The sequence below is a fragment of the Mytilus californianus genome, unplaced genomic scaffold, assembly GCF_021869535.1.
Source record: "Mytilus californianus isolate M0D057914Y unplaced genomic scaffold, xbMytCali1.0.p SCAF_2, whole genome shotgun sequence".
Classification (NCBI taxonomy): domain Eukaryota; kingdom Metazoa; phylum Mollusca; class Bivalvia; order Mytilida; family Mytilidae; genus Mytilus; species Mytilus californianus.
In genome coordinates, this window is record NW_026262668.1 from 32,739,238 (window position 1) to 32,756,575 (window position 17,338).

General features: G+C 32.6%; 2 protein-coding genes across 6 annotated transcripts in view; both read left to right on the forward strand.

The window, feature by feature from the left end:
• The window catches only part of LOC127729723 (uncharacterized), a 62,220-nt gene extending 59,889 nt beyond the window's left edge, over positions 1 to 2,331 (forward strand). For all 3 annotated transcript variants that reach the window (XM_052237592.1, XM_052237594.1, XM_052237593.1), the window contains one exon: positions 1,649 to 2,331. In XM_052237592.1, the coding sequence (XP_052093552.1) occupies positions 1,649 to 1,816 (168 nt within the window). In that variant the 3' untranslated portion in view covers positions 1,817 to 2,331. The remainder of the gene's footprint in view (positions 1 to 1,648) is intronic.
• Positions 2,332 to 8,029: 5,698 nt separating this feature from the next.
• The window catches only part of LOC127729719 (FYVE and coiled-coil domain-containing protein 1-like), a 51,037-nt gene continuing 41,728 nt past the window's right edge, over positions 8,030 to 17,338 (forward strand). For all 3 annotated transcript variants that reach the window (XM_052237585.1, XM_052237587.1, XM_052237586.1), the window contains exons 1-4: positions 8,030 to 8,107; positions 12,405 to 12,574; positions 13,347 to 13,466; positions 14,885 to 14,997. In XM_052237585.1, the coding sequence (XP_052093545.1) occupies positions 12,448 to 12,574; positions 13,347 to 13,466; positions 14,885 to 14,997 (360 nt within the window). In that variant the 5' untranslated portion in view covers positions 8,030 to 8,107; positions 12,405 to 12,447. The remainder of the gene's footprint in view (positions 8,108 to 12,404; positions 12,575 to 13,346; positions 13,467 to 14,884; positions 14,998 to 17,338) is intronic.

Genomic DNA, 17,338 nt, shown 5'->3' on the forward strand with positions numbered 1-17,338 from the left:
CAAAAATACTGAACTCCGAGGAAAATTCAAAACGGAAAGTCCCTAATCAAATGGCAAAATCAAATGATAAAACACATCAAACGAATGGACAACAACTGTCATATTCCTGACTTGGTACAGGCATTTTCAAATGTAGAAACATCTGCATCCTTAAATTGATTTTCACTGAAAAGAACCAGTACAAATGCAAGTACTGAAAACACATTTCCAATTCGGGCTTTTTGAAATAGTTTTTTTTAACTATAGGGTTAATGTACAAAAATGGATAAATGCATATGTAAAGCTGGTTTATCTTGATTGCAATTATAACTTTCCCAAGCAGACTGTCCTTTTATAAGTAGATTTTGATAGATAAAATCACGCCAGGGTTGAATACGGTAAAATTTTAAACGTATCGCACTATCTGTTGACTTATATTTAATATCTATGCATGCTATACATTTATCCGATTCGAAAAACAAAACTAACGGTAAGCAGTTATTTTATCGTGTGTCTTTCTATGTTGTGATGTTACACTATTGTTTCAGAAAAAGGGTGAAGGTTTGGTATCATTAAAACGTTTAAACCCGCTGCATTTGTTTGCACCTGTCCTAAGTCCGGAATCTGATGTTCAGTAGTTGTCGTTTGTTGATGTGGTTCATAAGTGTTTCTCGTTTCTCGTTTTTTATATAGATTAGACCGTTGGTTTTCCCGTTTGAATGGTTTTACACTAGTAATTTTTGGGGCCCTTTATAGCTTACTGTTCGGTGTGAGTCAAGGCTCCGTGTTGAAGACCGTACTTTGACCTATAATGGTTTACTTTTATAAATTTTGACTTGGATGGAGAGTTGTCTCATTGGCACTCATACCACATCTTCTTATATCTATTGACATCCGAAATATGACGCAAGGGTGTTCTTATTCCGATGATACTGGTGGAAATAACCAAGTATTTGATTGGTGGCATCAGCATACAATTACACATGATTTTTTTTAAAATATTTTTCCTGTCTATGAATAAATAACATAAATAAAATGTGGTACACACTGAATAACCCGCGTAGCGCGTTATTTAAAAGTGTGCACCACATTTTTGAGGTTATTTCGAAATAGACAGAAAAAAATATTACAGTCATTCCTTATCATTTAATTCTAAATTCCATTTTTAAGGAGTGAATCGTGAAAAACGTTGAAGACGTCACGGTCACGTGACAAAATTATTTCTATGAGCTGATAGACAAAAAACTTTCAGCCAATCGGAAGACGTGTTACATCCAAAATTAAATTATTTGATAATATTGCAGTGACGTCAGATTAGAAAGATATTCAATAATATACTGTCTTGGTGGTTTCATCGTAAAATGCTCGCTTTGAGAGTTGCGGGTTTTACCATTGGCCAGATCAAACACAAGAATCTCAAATACTGGTATTTTTTTTATCGCTTCTCCGCCATGAACACAGCATTGAAGGTTTCCAAAAATACTGGTCGGCTCTAAGTTGATTTTTATAATGATTTGTCCAGGTTGTGGGTGACATGTTGTCCAGCGTACTGTCTGTTATACTTTTTTAAAAGACCGGCTAAGGGTGTCAATCAAGTAAAAGATTACCCGCTGGACCATCAATCCATTCATTTAATGATCACCTTATCATCTGTATTTTAATATTTCAGAGTTTTCCATGTTTGTGCCAGTTAGTGGAGTTTTACAAATCAACACATTTACCATCAGTTAATATCAATCTTGGACAACCACTTCCAAGTAATGCTTTCCCGGATATGAACTTTGGCGCTGATAGCAGTGGAATTTTACTACAACAATACCATGGAGTGAAATTATAATCTTTGATTTATTTATTTATTAAAAAGTGCTGGACTTTTTTTGTGTCCTTTATACCAATCGTAAATATAGTTGACACTGTCACTACAAAAGTGTGTTTACACATGTATGTTTATTGAAACTTTTATTCTTAAAAGGTCTTAACTAGAATAAATGTCAATGTGATCGAATGTTTCTCAACATATTTGTATTTTAGTTTCATTACATTATTGTGTAACATGATCTGTCTCCTTTCAAGACCGTTTGTAGATATCAACGAAAATGTTAAGATAAGAAGACATGTTTCCAAGTCATTTTCTTTATCAACGGTTAACAGGACTCTCAGTACTACATTCAAGATGGAAGAACAGCTTAGCCTGTTTCTATCTAGTTAATTTTCTTCATATATAAACATTTACTTTCGGATATAAGTATTTAATGCTAGGAAGAGAAAATAAAATAACATGTAGATGCAAACTTAAACATGTGCATATACAACGATAATAATAATTAATCAATAAAAAAAATCATAACTTTGCGATCATCAGTGTATTTATTGCTTTTATTGGTATTCATATTTCAATATACTGTCTGAATTTTAAAAGATACAACCAGTGTTTTCTTTGACTGGCAAAATGTGTTCCTTATAAGCAATTTAAATCTTACGGAAGGAAAATTGATTTTATCGTACAATCTTTTTCCCCCACCTGAAATCCAATGGCATATAAATAAGAAGATGTGGTATGAGTGCCAATGAGACAACTCTCCATCCAAGTCAAAATGTATAAAAAGTTAACAATTATAAGTCAAAGTACGGCCTTCAACACAGAGTCTTGGCTCACACCGAACAGTAAGCTATAAAGGGCCCCAAAATAACAGGAAAACCAACGGTCTAATCTACATAAAAAACGAGAAACGAGAAACATTTATGAACCACACCAACAAACGATAACCACCGAAAAACAGGCTCCGGACTTAGAACAGGTGCATAAAAATACAGCAGTATGTTACATTCAAATAATACTAAGTAATATGTTTTATTGCTACGGCAATTATTACTAAACCCGGTTTTAACACCAACATTTCATTCAACTTGATTTCAATTTCCACTTTCGAATCCAAAAATTTTCTTTCAATTTCTTAAATTCATGTTGCAATGAAAAAACTCATCAAAGATACCGGCCTTATACCGGTAATTAGTTACGCCATGAGTGTTTTATTTACATACAACTCATCAGTATTCCTCGAATCGAAATACTTAGAAGGCCAAAATCAATAAAAGGTTTAGGAGCATTGAAACCAAACATTCCAAAACGTTTTGCAAAATCTGGCAAAGGACTTCTTTGTCTGGGAGTAGAAAAATCTCAGTGCTTTGAAAGATTTAAACGTTTTATTAACAATGAATTTAACATTTCATGTCAGCACAGGACCAATGACTACAGGATTGTGGTACGAAACGTCTGCCAACAGTGACATCGTTCAGTGGCCGTAAAAAAGGCTCATCATAGATACCAGGCAAATGATTTAAAACATCAGACGTGTGTTTTGTCTACATAAGACTCATTAGTGGCGCTCGATTCAAAATAGTTTGAAGGCCAAAATCAATACAAAGTTAAAGAGCACTGATAACGAAAAATTCCCAAAAAGACTATCTGTGCCTATGAGTACACTGCTACTTTTGCATAGGTACTATTTCTGTACTAAAAATCTGTAGTACTGGAAATTTACTTTTAATATTAAGTACTATTTCTTTACTTTAAAATTCTTGTAATATTTAGGTACCTGTATTTTACAGTACTTGATTTGTACTTGAAATTTTTGGTACAGAAGTAAAACCAACAGTGATAACAATATTCCATGTTTGAAAATCATAACTTTAAGAGATTTGAAATAGACAAACTTTCAAAATGTTGAAAATGTAACGGTGTAACCAAAATTTTGTAGTACTTAAATATCAAGTACTGTAAAATACAGGTACCTAAATATTACAATAATTTTAAAGTAACAAAATAGTACTGAATATTAAAAGTAGATTTCCAGTACTATAGATTTTTGGTACAGAAATAATACCTATGCAAAAGTAGCTGTGTAGAGACAAATTATTTTTTGAATGATTTTAACGTTTCATTACAAGCAAATTAAAACGCGCTAAATGTAAAAAAAAAAGAAAAAGAAAAAAGAAACCAGCATGACTAAAATAAAAGAAAAATACAAGTAAAAGTCAACAATGGTTGAACAAATATTAAGCTTGAGAAACATGAACTAGTGAACTCGGATACTCTAATGACATAATACATATCTGTTCGAATAGTTAGAGCCTTGTTATGAAAGAGGATTTGAGGACAGGATTTTAACTACGGAGAAAACATATTCAGGATCATACGGGACGCATGTATACGACAAGGGTCAATATAGTCGAAGTTGCGAGGTAAAGTTACATGTACGGTGGCGTCAGCTGAAATGTTGGTAACACTTCGATGAATAGCTACCTAGTAAGAAGCAACTCTATACCAAAGGAAATCCTGAGTGAAATGAAATGATCCCTGGTTGGTCAAATGATCTCAAAAACATAATCAGTATACAGGTGCTGGACAAATATTGCTAAATTTTAGTGAACAATGAAAAATTAAATCGATTTCTTTTTTATGTTGCTTATAATCGTCAGACTATAATTGTAACATTCGAAGCGCAAGTCATGCTACAAAACAGATATAGCTGTGTTATCCTTTATATTAAGTGAGAAATTGAAGAGAAAATACAAAACGGAAAACTAAAACCACAAGTCGATGAAAAGCAAACGACGCCTTGACCAAAAGAAAATTACAAACAGACAAAACACTACACTTTAAACTCACGATTGACAATCACAAATCTTACACAAAAATGTGAGGTGAATAAAAGTTTAGACAGTTCCAGCTCCACCAGTGGCAAGCGTCATGTTTGCACGTGACTTGTGAAAAAAATCTATGATAGTCGCCTTCGGTGTTGTCATAATCTCAGAAGAGAGGATTGGATTATGGATGTGACAAATGGGTCATATTCGTAGGACTTCATCTGTGACAGATACTTCGCAACAGTCAACCAAATCATAACGGCGTCTGTAAATTCAAGCAGCAGTATTTTAACGATGTTCAAATTTCATTAATAGATTAAGAAGACAAATCTAGGTAAAAAACAAAACGGAGGGCATCGCATGAACTCCAAAAATAGCGAGATTGGTTGCGTTTACAGGTATAGCGTTTCCTGCTATGTATGCATCACCCGCCATGCGAATCCACACTCAACATAACACAATAGGAAATAGGGCACAATCGGTAAATTTACAGATGTTAGACGACTATTCTGGTATCTAAAGAATGAAGACTGCAAAACATGTTGCCAGTGAGTTGAGACACAGACATATCGTGTGGGTCAATCAATTTGTAATGGTGACCGTAAAACTTATGTAGTGTCGATAAAAGTCGTTAGCGCAGTTTTTGTGTGAGAAGCACACCCTTGCTAATGCAGTCCGCATATTGTGAACATGCACGAGCGTTATCGTATCAATTAAGATATGCAAACACCATACGATCGGGCAGAAGGTTTGTTACTGCTGTGAAATGGGAAGTTGACGATCGAAAAGTTGAAATAGTCACGTTTATCATAGATTCTAGTTTGAAGTCGCCCATCTGTATCAATATCGAGGAAAAAATCAAGATATGAACCAGACCTTCTAGTTTCGGATGTATCCTTAATCTCAAGTTAACTGGAATATATGAGATGGAAGTACTCACTAAATGTGGGCTAATGAGAGACAAGACACTATGATATATCACCATACGACCTTCAATAATGAAGAAAAACCCATACCGTATGGATAAGCTGTAAATGACCCGACATGACAAAATGTAAAACAATTCAAACCAAATAAACGAACGACCTAATTTATGTAGAAAATAATAAACTAAAACAAATACGATAGAAAGCGGCCATGGTATTGACTACGACTGTAAGCCAGACCTTTATTAATGTGGTAAGTAGTATGTTATTGAGTAAAAACAGCCTTTTTCATAAACGCCCATCCTAGTAACTATGATTATATGGTAAAATATTCCCATCTGTCCTCATTTGAGATCTAATTACACCAAGGTAGACTTCAACAACATGGCTTGGTCAAGAAAAGGGAGAATCTTTGAATAAGAAAAATAAAAATGTTTGCGCAAAGATGGAATTATTGAGAAGAGGATATGTTCAATGATGTGTTCTAACTACAGAAATGGGATGTATAGATACCAAGCCCTTGTGTATATAAATACACGACAGCGTTCGATTGGGCCTTAGACTCGGAAAATCAGACTAAATTAAGAGGAACTGACATAATCTAGTTTAAATTTACATAATGGTTTTGCAGCCAAATAGAAAAATGCTATCTCTGGAAAAAAGATTATGTCCCCTCTATAAATAGCGGGTTGAAGATGAATATCATTTTGCTTTAAAATTTCAAATTTTAGAAAAATGTAGGCAAAAACTTTTTCAGGAAGTAGAGAGTATATAGTTACAACAAAATGTTTGATGAGGAAAAATTTACATATATGTTTACAATTAATGAGTATGACATAACTAAAATTATTGTTAAGGGGGTTAATGATTTATATGTACTAAGAATAGCCTATCTGACAATATTTGGATTTTACACCAATAAAATGATTTTATTTGATTTGATTGCCATAATTATCATTTAAGTGGGATGTTTTAAAAGTGCCTTTTCAGAGTCAGTACTTTGAACACGTCAAATTGACTAGAGTTGATGCTCACAGTTTGTTGCAAGTGTATAAGGAAATTGACAATTTCGTGCAATCTTGCTTGAAGTATGGTATTTTTGTCTGGTGTGATGAATGAGGAGTTAATAGGCCTATTTGACGAAGTAAGAGAAAACACATATTTACCTCCTTATATTGGTTGCTTCTTTCGATGAATGGTCATTAACTATAATATATTTTTTGTTTTGTTTTGACGGGGTGGCTATACGGACTCTTGTTGTTCAAAAACAAATGAGGTTATTTTGGTTTGTGTTAAATTTTTTTCCTTTGAATGGTTTATTGTTGTTTTTTTTCATTCGGAATCAATACTGACTGGGATATATCAATGTCATCTGCATGTGAGCTTGTAGTTTTAAGTTCGCTAGTTATTGGGGCTTCAACTGTGTGGCTTTGTTGTTGTGTAGCATACGTATCCACAAGAGTTTCATCAGCAGCATATGCGTTTTCATTTGCGTTATGTTTCATCTACATCAGATTGATATTTGGTATTAGAGAGTTCGTTTTCCATACAGTCACATTGTTTGTAACCTTCCTTACCGCAAGATTTACAAATCCAGTCATTATGGCAATTGCTAATATTGTGGCCGTCAGCTAAATATTTTGAGCACTTTTTTTGAACGCCTGTTTGCCCCCTTCATGGGAATAATGCCCCAAATAAGAGATTGGTTTACAGTGGTAAAGTATTGCATCCAAAATTTAGATTTTTAACATTGTAAATTGGGATAATACCCATGTACATGTATGAGGATCTTCCTTTATATGTTTAAGTGGTCATAATTATTTGGATTAACGTACCATATCCTTTCTTCCTGCTAACATTTTTCGTATTGTTTGCGACTCGAGTGTCCTATCGATAAAAATAAACGGATATTATAGAAATTGTGTTAAAAAATAATACGCACAACTTGTAATTCGGCTGCTACAGTCCTTACTCACCAATCCCCTTTTCTCCCGTGTCATAGATATAATAGACATACATCTATGCATGGCTATTATATCTATCGTTAAAATGACCATCCCTTTCTTTCTTCACATTCTTGTTCGCCCGGGGGAGTGAGAGTTTTACCGCGATCGACCCATTTCTTTTTTGGAGAATGTACGTCAAGTGTAAGTCCATCAAACGTCACATATTTCGTTTCGTTTCGTTTCGATTTCGTTTTTCAATTGTGTATACAAATCCTTGGTGTATTGAAAATATTAAAGATATGCAAAATAAAATCAGAATGACAATTCACATGTTTTTCATAAATGACTATTACAATGTATATATCAATACTAATAACAAAGCTTTATTTAAAGTCGGTATGGATTACAAAACAAAGACATAAATTAAATAACATAGCTCTATTGCAGGCACGTGATTGCAGCCGACAACTATGAAGTACGTTGTTGTTCAAGAAATTTGTTTTGGGTCCTAGTCACACCTTCAGTTTGGATCACATGATCAAGAAATGTCAGTTTCATTGCAATGACATGTAGAAGTTCCTAGGGACTGTGGCAGCCGAATTAACAGTTGTTCGTATTATTTTTTAACACAATTTCTATAATATCCGTTTGTTTTTATCGATAGGACACTCGAGTCGCAAACAATACGAAAAATGTTAGCAGGAAGAAAGGATATGGTTAATCCAAATAATTATGACCACTTAAACATGCAAAGGAAGATCCTCATACAGTACCATTTAAACGGATCGATTCAAGATCGTTGATTTCCGATTTCCGTGTTTTTTCGGAGTCACACCGCAGTACTCCCAATTTTCTCCAAAGATTCTCTCCCAACTCCGCGTGGCTGTTAGTGTTAATTGGTTTATTGCCCATCGGATGTCCTAAAAAACAAAGACGTGTGACAACATAATCGGATTAGCCAGATTATTTACCTATGTACATTTAATCGATCTTGATTGCACCTGGGTGCTTTAAAAACACGGTATTAAAAATATATATACGAAAAATATTAGAATGTGTACCCAGATGCTACATGTACAAGAAAAAAATATGTGAAAAAATAAGTGGACAGGATTTGAACGGTCTACACATTTTCACAGAGGATCTCTACCAATGCCCAACTTAACGACATGCATCGTGTTTTCATCTACAATAAATTTATATTGTTGACCATGGACGTATAACTAATGTTCAGGTCTACGTCCTGTTTTGACTGATAAAACATAAAAAATAAAATAGTTAAAGAAGACGTGTGTTCATTTATTCGGAAAAGGATTATATTTTAGATTTCGGTTAATCAATTGTAAAAGGACCTTCTAGAGCCTCAATACTAACACACAAAAATGTCAATCATTAATACAAAGCAACTTTAAAAACCTGAATGAATTTTCCCACGGTCGTTCAGAGAGGTCACCTGAGTTTACTGGTACGTGATATTATTTCCCACCATTTAAAAATCTCGTGCTGTGGATAAAATTGATGTCAGCTATTTTTAGCATTTAATATTGTGAGCGAAGTCAAGTTCAACCACACACTGTTGATCACTGAGATGTGTATCGTGGAATTGTCTTCTCGCGGCAAATTAATTTCTTTTAAAATCTTTTAAGATCACTGTCCAAAATACAACACACAAGTTCACATTCATTGTGTGTAAGACGAGTTAATGCAGCTGTGGAAGATTTCCTGTTGTAGCCGAAATGTATTATCCTAAAGTAATGCCAACAAATCGTAAAAAGAAATGCCGTAGACTTATAAAGCATAACGAATGGTGAATAATATTTTCTTTTTTACTTGCATATACAAAACTTTGAGACACGTAATTTTCTTTAAACTGCTCACATTTAATCGGCGGTAGTTTCCGTTTATTTTTACACAAGTATGTCCCTTTTTTTGTAAATAAAATATTAATTTACCTATGAAAAATATCGAGGTCAAAATCAAGTATAGTTTTTTTTATAAAACTTTAATGCAATTGAAAGAATTAACAACAACATTTTGCTTTTAAATCTTTTATTTGTTTCAAGCAACTAGATAATTGTAAAAAGAAAATGCCGTAGACTTATTAAGCATAACAAATGGTGAATAATATTTTCTTTTTTACTTGTATACAAAACTTTGAGACACGTAATTTTCTTTTAACTGCTCACATTTATTCAGCTTTGAAGTAGAATTTCGTGTTTTTTTCCACATTTGCCACAAAATTTTATAAACCTTTTCGGTAATGTTTGTTTTTTTTAAACAAGCAAGTCCATTTAGGTAAATATATTTTTTAGATTAGCAAGCAAGAAATACGAAAATATTTTAACTTATTTTTAACACGAAAATTAAACTTAACCATTATAAAAAGACAATTAAAATTATACACTTGTTTGACACTTAAACTGGTACAGTAGACCAGAAATATAATTGTTTATTACATCAGGTAATCCAATTACCCTATCAGTTGTGTGCCGGCATAGATTAAAGTAGGATTAGGGCTATAAATTCCTCGGTGTTGGGAGTGAGCTCACTATCACAATTAACATTTACGCGATTTTGGGAGAGATTACTCCTAAATTCCTCCCAACATTTTGGGAGGAATATCAGAGTTTCCTCGGAGTGACTCCGAAATTTTCCTTGGTGTAAGGTGTGGGAGAGCTGGTCCATTTGAATGGTACTGTACATGTACATGGGTATTATCCCAATTTACAATGTTAAAAATCTAAAGTTTGGATGCAATACTTTACCACTGTAGATCAATCTCTTATTTGGGGCATTATTCCCATAAATGGGGAAATACATTGTACCAACCCGTTTAGGCTGTTGCATAGGCGTCAACTTCCCTGAATTCAGTAGGAGCCTCCTGATTTTATCCAAAATTTCAGGAACATTCCCTTCTGTGGCCATCTCTCATGCTGGAGTTAGAATCTCCCTCTTCTATAGAGCTTTCGAATTCATATGGCCAAGTTGAAAGGTTTAAAGGATATTTTCAATGTTAAAAAAAGTTCAAACTGAATTTAGAAGTGAACTTGGCAATGATACAATTAATATGTTGTAAACAAAATGCAGACGTGCCTTGTTATGACATTGAAACATCTGAAAGTGTGTTAAACGCTGCTAATCAGCTGCTGTTATGTTACTACAACTATCTAAATCTAACTAATTGTTAAAAATCAAAATAAAATATGTAACTTGCATTTATGTTGTTATTACAAACAACAGTTAGTAGGCTATGAAATGGCACATACAAATTATTATACAGTAAATATCCCTCTAAAATATTGAGGTTTTGAAAGTTGACACCTACACATGTATGCAAATGCGATTCTTAGAAAGGCATCCAAGCAAACAAATCAAGATTAGCCTTCCAAATAGAGTCATAATATTTTGGAATACAATATGGTGTACTGTAAGTTCAGAAAGTTTTCCATTTGTTTTGATTATTGCGAAATTCAGAATTTATATTTTGGAATGCATATCCTAAAGTCGCAATAATTCATCCCACATTTTTGAAGATTTTACAACAATTTAAAAGATTAATTTATGCAAACATTTCTGAATTTTAGTATTTATGAGACAAAATCTCTACACACTCTTGACAAAAATCTAAAGCAAATGAACATACCACATCATCTTTTTATGCCCCGCCGTAGCGGTGGGGGCATTAAGTTTTACCCTTGTCTGTCTGTACGTACGTACGTCCCAAAATTGGTTTCCCTTCTCTAACTTGAGTTTGCCTCAACCAAATGTTATGAAACTTATACACAATGCTTATTACCACAAAACACAGATCAAGTTTGAATTTTGGTGGCGTTACTTTAACCGTTCTAGATTTATGCCCCTTTATAAATGGAAAAATTGCAAAATTTTTATTTTCTTCTAAATATCAAGTAATTTGTAAAATTGGAGTTATCTTCCTTTGTCCATGATTATAGTTGAATTAACTACAATCAATGTTTTATACAATTCAATGTTTAATTTTGACTTCCACTGATAAAACACAGATCAAGTTGAATTTGGATAGTGTCACTTTAACCAATATTGAGTTATGCCCTTTATAAATCGAACGATTGCAAAATTTTTAGTTTCCATTAATTAACTTAAGTTTGCCCCAACCAAACATTATGAAACCTATACACAATATTCATTACCACAAAACTAAGATCAGGTACAAATTTTTTGTTTCCATTTTCTAACTTTAGTTTGCCTCAACCAAATGTTATGAAACTTATACACAATGCTTATTACTACATAATACAGATTAAGTACGAAATTTGGTGGCGACACTTTTACTATTCTTGAGTTATGTCCCTTTATAAACATAAAAATTGCTGAATTTTTCGTTTCCATTCTCTAACTTTAGTTTGTCTCAACCAAATGTTATAAAACTTATACACAACCGTTCTAGAGTTATGCGTGTTTACAAATAGAAAAATTGCTTTTTAGTTTCTGTTCTCTACTTAAGTTAGCCTGAACCAAATGTTATGAGACTTACACACAATGCTTATTACCACAAAACTCAGATCAAGTTCAAATTTGGGTAGCGTCACTTTTACAGTTCTTCAGTTATGTCCCTTTATAACTATATGATATGCAAGCGGGGGCATCATCTGTGTCCACATGTGGACACTATCCACATTTATTTTTATATGTCTTTTATCACTGTTCTTCATCTCAAAATAAAATTTAGCTGTATTTGACAAAACCTTTCAGAATTTCAGGTCCCCATTGCTCTTCAACTTCGTATTTTATTTGGCCTTATTAACATTTTTGATTCAAACCTCACTGGTGAGTCTATTATAGGGACAGTGTTTGTTGGGTGGGGAGTGGGGGGGGGGGGGGTAACTGTCGAAATGCTCTCTTTTCAATAAGTTGCTTTAATTTACAGCTTATGATGTAGTAAAAGAACACTGAACAACCAACAACCAAGAATGTCCATTCCTGTAGTTCCAGGTACAACAGGCTCTGTAGGATCGCCACAGAGAAATGTTGGTGTTGCACAGTCTCCAAGAACTCTTACACAGCCACAGGAAATGAAGATAGTACAGGATATTTTGGGTACGACATTGCTCATATAAATAGGATATATGATAGTGATGAATAGATGCTTTCCATTCATCTACCAATATTTTAGATTATGCATATTTGGGATAAAAAAAACATGTCAATGTCAAATTAATAATGCTTAATACAAGCTACCGTATAGACCAACTAGCTGAATCAGACCTTTAGTGTACAAGCTCACATGTTACAGTCTGCAGGTAGACATGTTATCCCTTCCAGAGATATTACATGTATTCTGAATCAGAGTCAACTACTTGTAATTATTACTAACTTTGTTCACTTATAATTTAATCAGCTGTGTGCTTAGTAAAGTAGTAGAAAATAGCAGTTTCATATAGTCTTTGGTTTGACTCAGCTGGGGATTGCATAAATTCATTATCTTCTGCATTTGTTTTAAGCACATCAGATGCGTATCCAGGATTTTGAAAAAGGGGGAGGGGAGGGAGTGCAAACAAGGCAATGTTAGGAGTGGAACTTGTAAAATGTCTATGCAATAGTTTGCATTGAACATATTGAATATATATGTAGCTTCATAAAGGGGTGCCCAATTTTTACAACATTACTAGTAAGAGTGTTTAGAGGCATTCTCTGAAACTACTTGTAAATAATAAACACTCCAGACCTATGAAATGATGAAAGGTTCTCAGGTTTTTGGTAAGCCAAATTTTAAGGGACGTAATCGACCAGCATAATTATACTCTTTGATTCAATGTATTCTATTAAAAATTGTGAGATTTATGGTTTGAATTGTAGTCTATTTTTTCAGATTGTATTAATGAAATGAAGTCAGACTTTGAGGAGAGTAAGATACCTATAGATGATGACAATCAACAACTACAGAGGTTTTGTGCTAAGCTGGAGTATCTGTTCCAGAGCAATATGAAAGGTATCTTGTTCTGCCAGATCAGGCTGGTTCATTGTTAAATTTGGAAAGATTAGAACTATTGTTAAATTTGGAAAGATTAGAACTACTGTTAAATTTGGAAAGATTAGAACTATTGTTAAATTTGGAAAGATTGGAACTATTGTTAAATTTGGAAAGATTGGAACTATTGTTAAATTTGGAAAGATTGGAACTATTGTTAAATTTGGAAAGATTAGAACTATTGTTAAATTTGGAAAGATTGGAACTATTGTGAAATTATTAAATTTGGAAAGATTAGAACTATTGTTAAATTTGGAAAGATTAGAACTATTGTTAATTAAATTAGGAAAGATTGGAACTATTGTTAAATTTGGAAAGATTGGAACTATTGTTAAATTTGGAAAGATTGGAACTATTGTTAAATTTGGAAAGATTGGAACTATGGTTAAATTTGGAAAGATTGGAACTATTGTTAAATTAGGAAAGATTGGAACTATTGTTAAATTAGTAAAGATTGGAACTATTGTATCAACTCATTCCTACAGCATCTGCCTCATCCACCAGGATGTAAAAAGATTAGCCACTTAATTATACATACTGAAATATAGTTCCCAATACTTGTTATGCCAGATCAGACTGGTTTCTTGTTTAATTTGGAACTTTGGATTTAATTCTTTCCTGCAGCATCTGCCTGTAAAAAGGAAAGTCACTAGATTATACACATGGAAGTATTGTTTCCTATATTTCTCATGTCTATGTAAAATATACACATATTTCCCATAATTTATAACAGTTTTTAGCATAATTTACTTTTACCTCCATCCCAGATCCAGAATTTGTTTGTGTCTAGGGACTCACCATTAACCTTAGCACCGCTTGGTTACAGAAAACTTTGGATTGTAGATTGCGGCCAAGGTTTTCCTTAAGCTTTTTGGTCTGAATAATGCACAAAATTGTCATTTTGACAAGATCTCCAAAATGTCCTGACCTTAGAGCCTATAATGTAATACCATATAGATATTTGTTTTACTTAGGAATCAGGCTTTTGAAATAGGTCAATTTTAGAAGAAAATTGGGGCCTTGTTGATATATTATGATAAAATTCAAGTTCAAGGCCATATTTTGCCAAAAGTGAACCTTGTCCTTGTTTATTCTTGTTTCCCAGGGATATCAAAATAGATTTTTAATACTAAAGGCTAAAACTCTCTTGGAGGTGTTTTCTTTAATTGTGCATGAAGACTGTTTTGTATCAACTATGCTTATTCGATAGTGTGTTGGTGATTGTTTCAGGAGTTTTAGGAATTATAAAAGTTAGTTGTTTGATATGCTAAAATCTTTAAAAATGTACCAGGATGCAAATTTTATTGTAGCTGTAAGGCAGGAGCCTTTTTTACATTTGATTAAACATATTACATCAGAGTTTGTTTGATATTTTTTAGAAAAGAAGAACTTACTTGGAAGAAAAAAAGATTACTGGGATTATTTTTGTAACTGTCTAGGAAAAACAAAAGGCATAAGTGATGGGATAAGATTTGTCAAGAGTGTATCAGAGGTCAGGACATTTCCTTTGATAAAGATTGATTTCATTTTAAAATATCATTGATCAGTCATGTATTTCATTTCGGTAAAATTTGCAAACGGTATATATGTTAAGTAAAAACAATATTTTCCTTGTGTTTCTTCAAATTTTTTTTTGTAATGCACTTTAGAAACAACGTCCTTTTTCTTGCCATATATATATGACCATATATGAATAAAAAGAGATTTGGGTATACATTAATGACACATTTACCCAACACCACACTAGAACCAAAACATACATCTAGTGGTCTTCAGTGATAATCAAATATCAATGGAGTGGATGTACAAAGGAACCTGATATCTGAATCTTTTCTTTCATTTTTAATGAAAATATGTTTTAAGTATTATAGACAAATGTTAACACTATTTGTCAAATTCCTCATTTGTATTCATTTTTTATTCCGCCATTGCTACAAAATTTTAACCAAATAAAACATGAAATTTTATGCAGAAAATTGATACATTGTAAGAATTGTATTCAATTGTTTTCATACAAAGTTTTAATCTAATATTCATAATTTTTGAAAAATCAAACTATAAGTTATTTTATTTTAACTTGAACAGTAATAAATCCTCCAAAGAGAAATTACTAGATAAGTTATGATTCAAAAGTTTTTTTGTATGTTTGCAGAAGTCACAAAGTTTGTTTGTAAAGAAAATTCTATAATTTCTAAAAAAAAAAAAAAAATAAGATTTTTTTTTGTTGACAAATGTAATTTTCCTTATTAGGTAATATCCTGTTTAAATCCCACAAAAACATTAACTAGATGTAGATGAATAAAAATTCAAAAGTCAAGAAAATTTCAGATAATCTCATGATCAATTATGGTCTGGATAATTGAAGTCTTGTAAAACCAAAAAATCAAATATCCATGTGAGTTTCCCACAATTCATGAAAATTGGTACCCACGAAAATAAATGAATCCACAGCTAATTATGTGCTACCTGAAATGATATATCTTTAACTTGAAAGTGTTAAAGATAAAAACATTCAAGAGATATCTTTTTATGCCCCCGCTGTAGCGGTGGGGGCATTAAGTTTTACCCTTGTCCATCTGTACATATGTACGTACGCCCCAAAATTGGTTTCCGTTCTCTAACTTGAGTTTGCCTCAACCAAATGTTATGAAACTTATACACAATGCTTATTACTACAAAAAGCAGATCAAGTTTGAATTTTGGTGTCGTCACTTTCACCATTCTAGAGTTATGCCCCTTTATAAATGGAAAAATTGCAAAATTTTTAGTTTCCGTTCTCTAACTTAAGTTTGCTTCAACCAAATGTTATGAAACTTATACACAATGCTTATTACCACAAAACACAGATCAAGTTCAAATTTTGGTGTTGTCACTTTAATCGTTCTAGAGTTATGCCCCTTTATTGTAGAGCCTTCGACTTTAGTCGAAAAAGCGAGACAAAGCGATCCTACATTCCGTCGTCGTCGTCGGCGTCCACAAATATTCACTCTATGGTTAAAGTTTTTGAAATTTTAATAACTTTCTTAAACTATCCTGGATTTCTACCAAACTTGGACAGAAGCTTGTTTATGATCATAATAATAATAATATGATAGTATCCAGAAGTAAATTTTGTAAAAATAAAATTCCTGTTTTTCCGTATTTTACTTGTAAATGGACTTTTCTGCCAGGAAACATTACATTCACTCTGTGGTTAAAGTTTTTAAAATTTTAATAACTTTCTTAAACTTTCCTGGATTTGTACCAAACTTGGACAGAAGCTTGTTTATGATCATTAGATAATATCCAGAAGTAAATTTTTTAAAATTTTTTAAAATTTTTTCTGTATTTTACTTATAAATGGACTTAGTTTTTCTGCCAGGAAACAATACATTCACTCTGTGGTTAAAGTTTTTTAAATTTTAATAACTTTCTTAAACTATCCTGGATTTGTACCAAATTTGGACAGAAGCTTGTTTATGATCAAAAGCTAGTATCTAGAAGGAAATTTTGTTAAAATTGGTACCTGTTTATCCGTATTTTACTTATAAATGGACTTAGTTTTTCTTCCAGTTAACATTAAATACAGTCTGCAGTTAAAGTTTTTAAAACATTTATTAGAATCATAAACTATCCTGGATTTATACCAAACTTTGACAGAAGCTTCTAACAATCAAAAGATAGTATCTAAAGGAATATTTTTATTGATTTTTTTCCTCATTTTTGTTGAGCCTGCGATTAACAGCAAAAGTAGGCGAGACACTTGGTTCCGCGGAACCCTTACAAATTTTAAATGGAAAAATTGCAAAATTTTTAGTTTCTGTTCTCTAACTTAAGTTTGCCTCAACCAAATG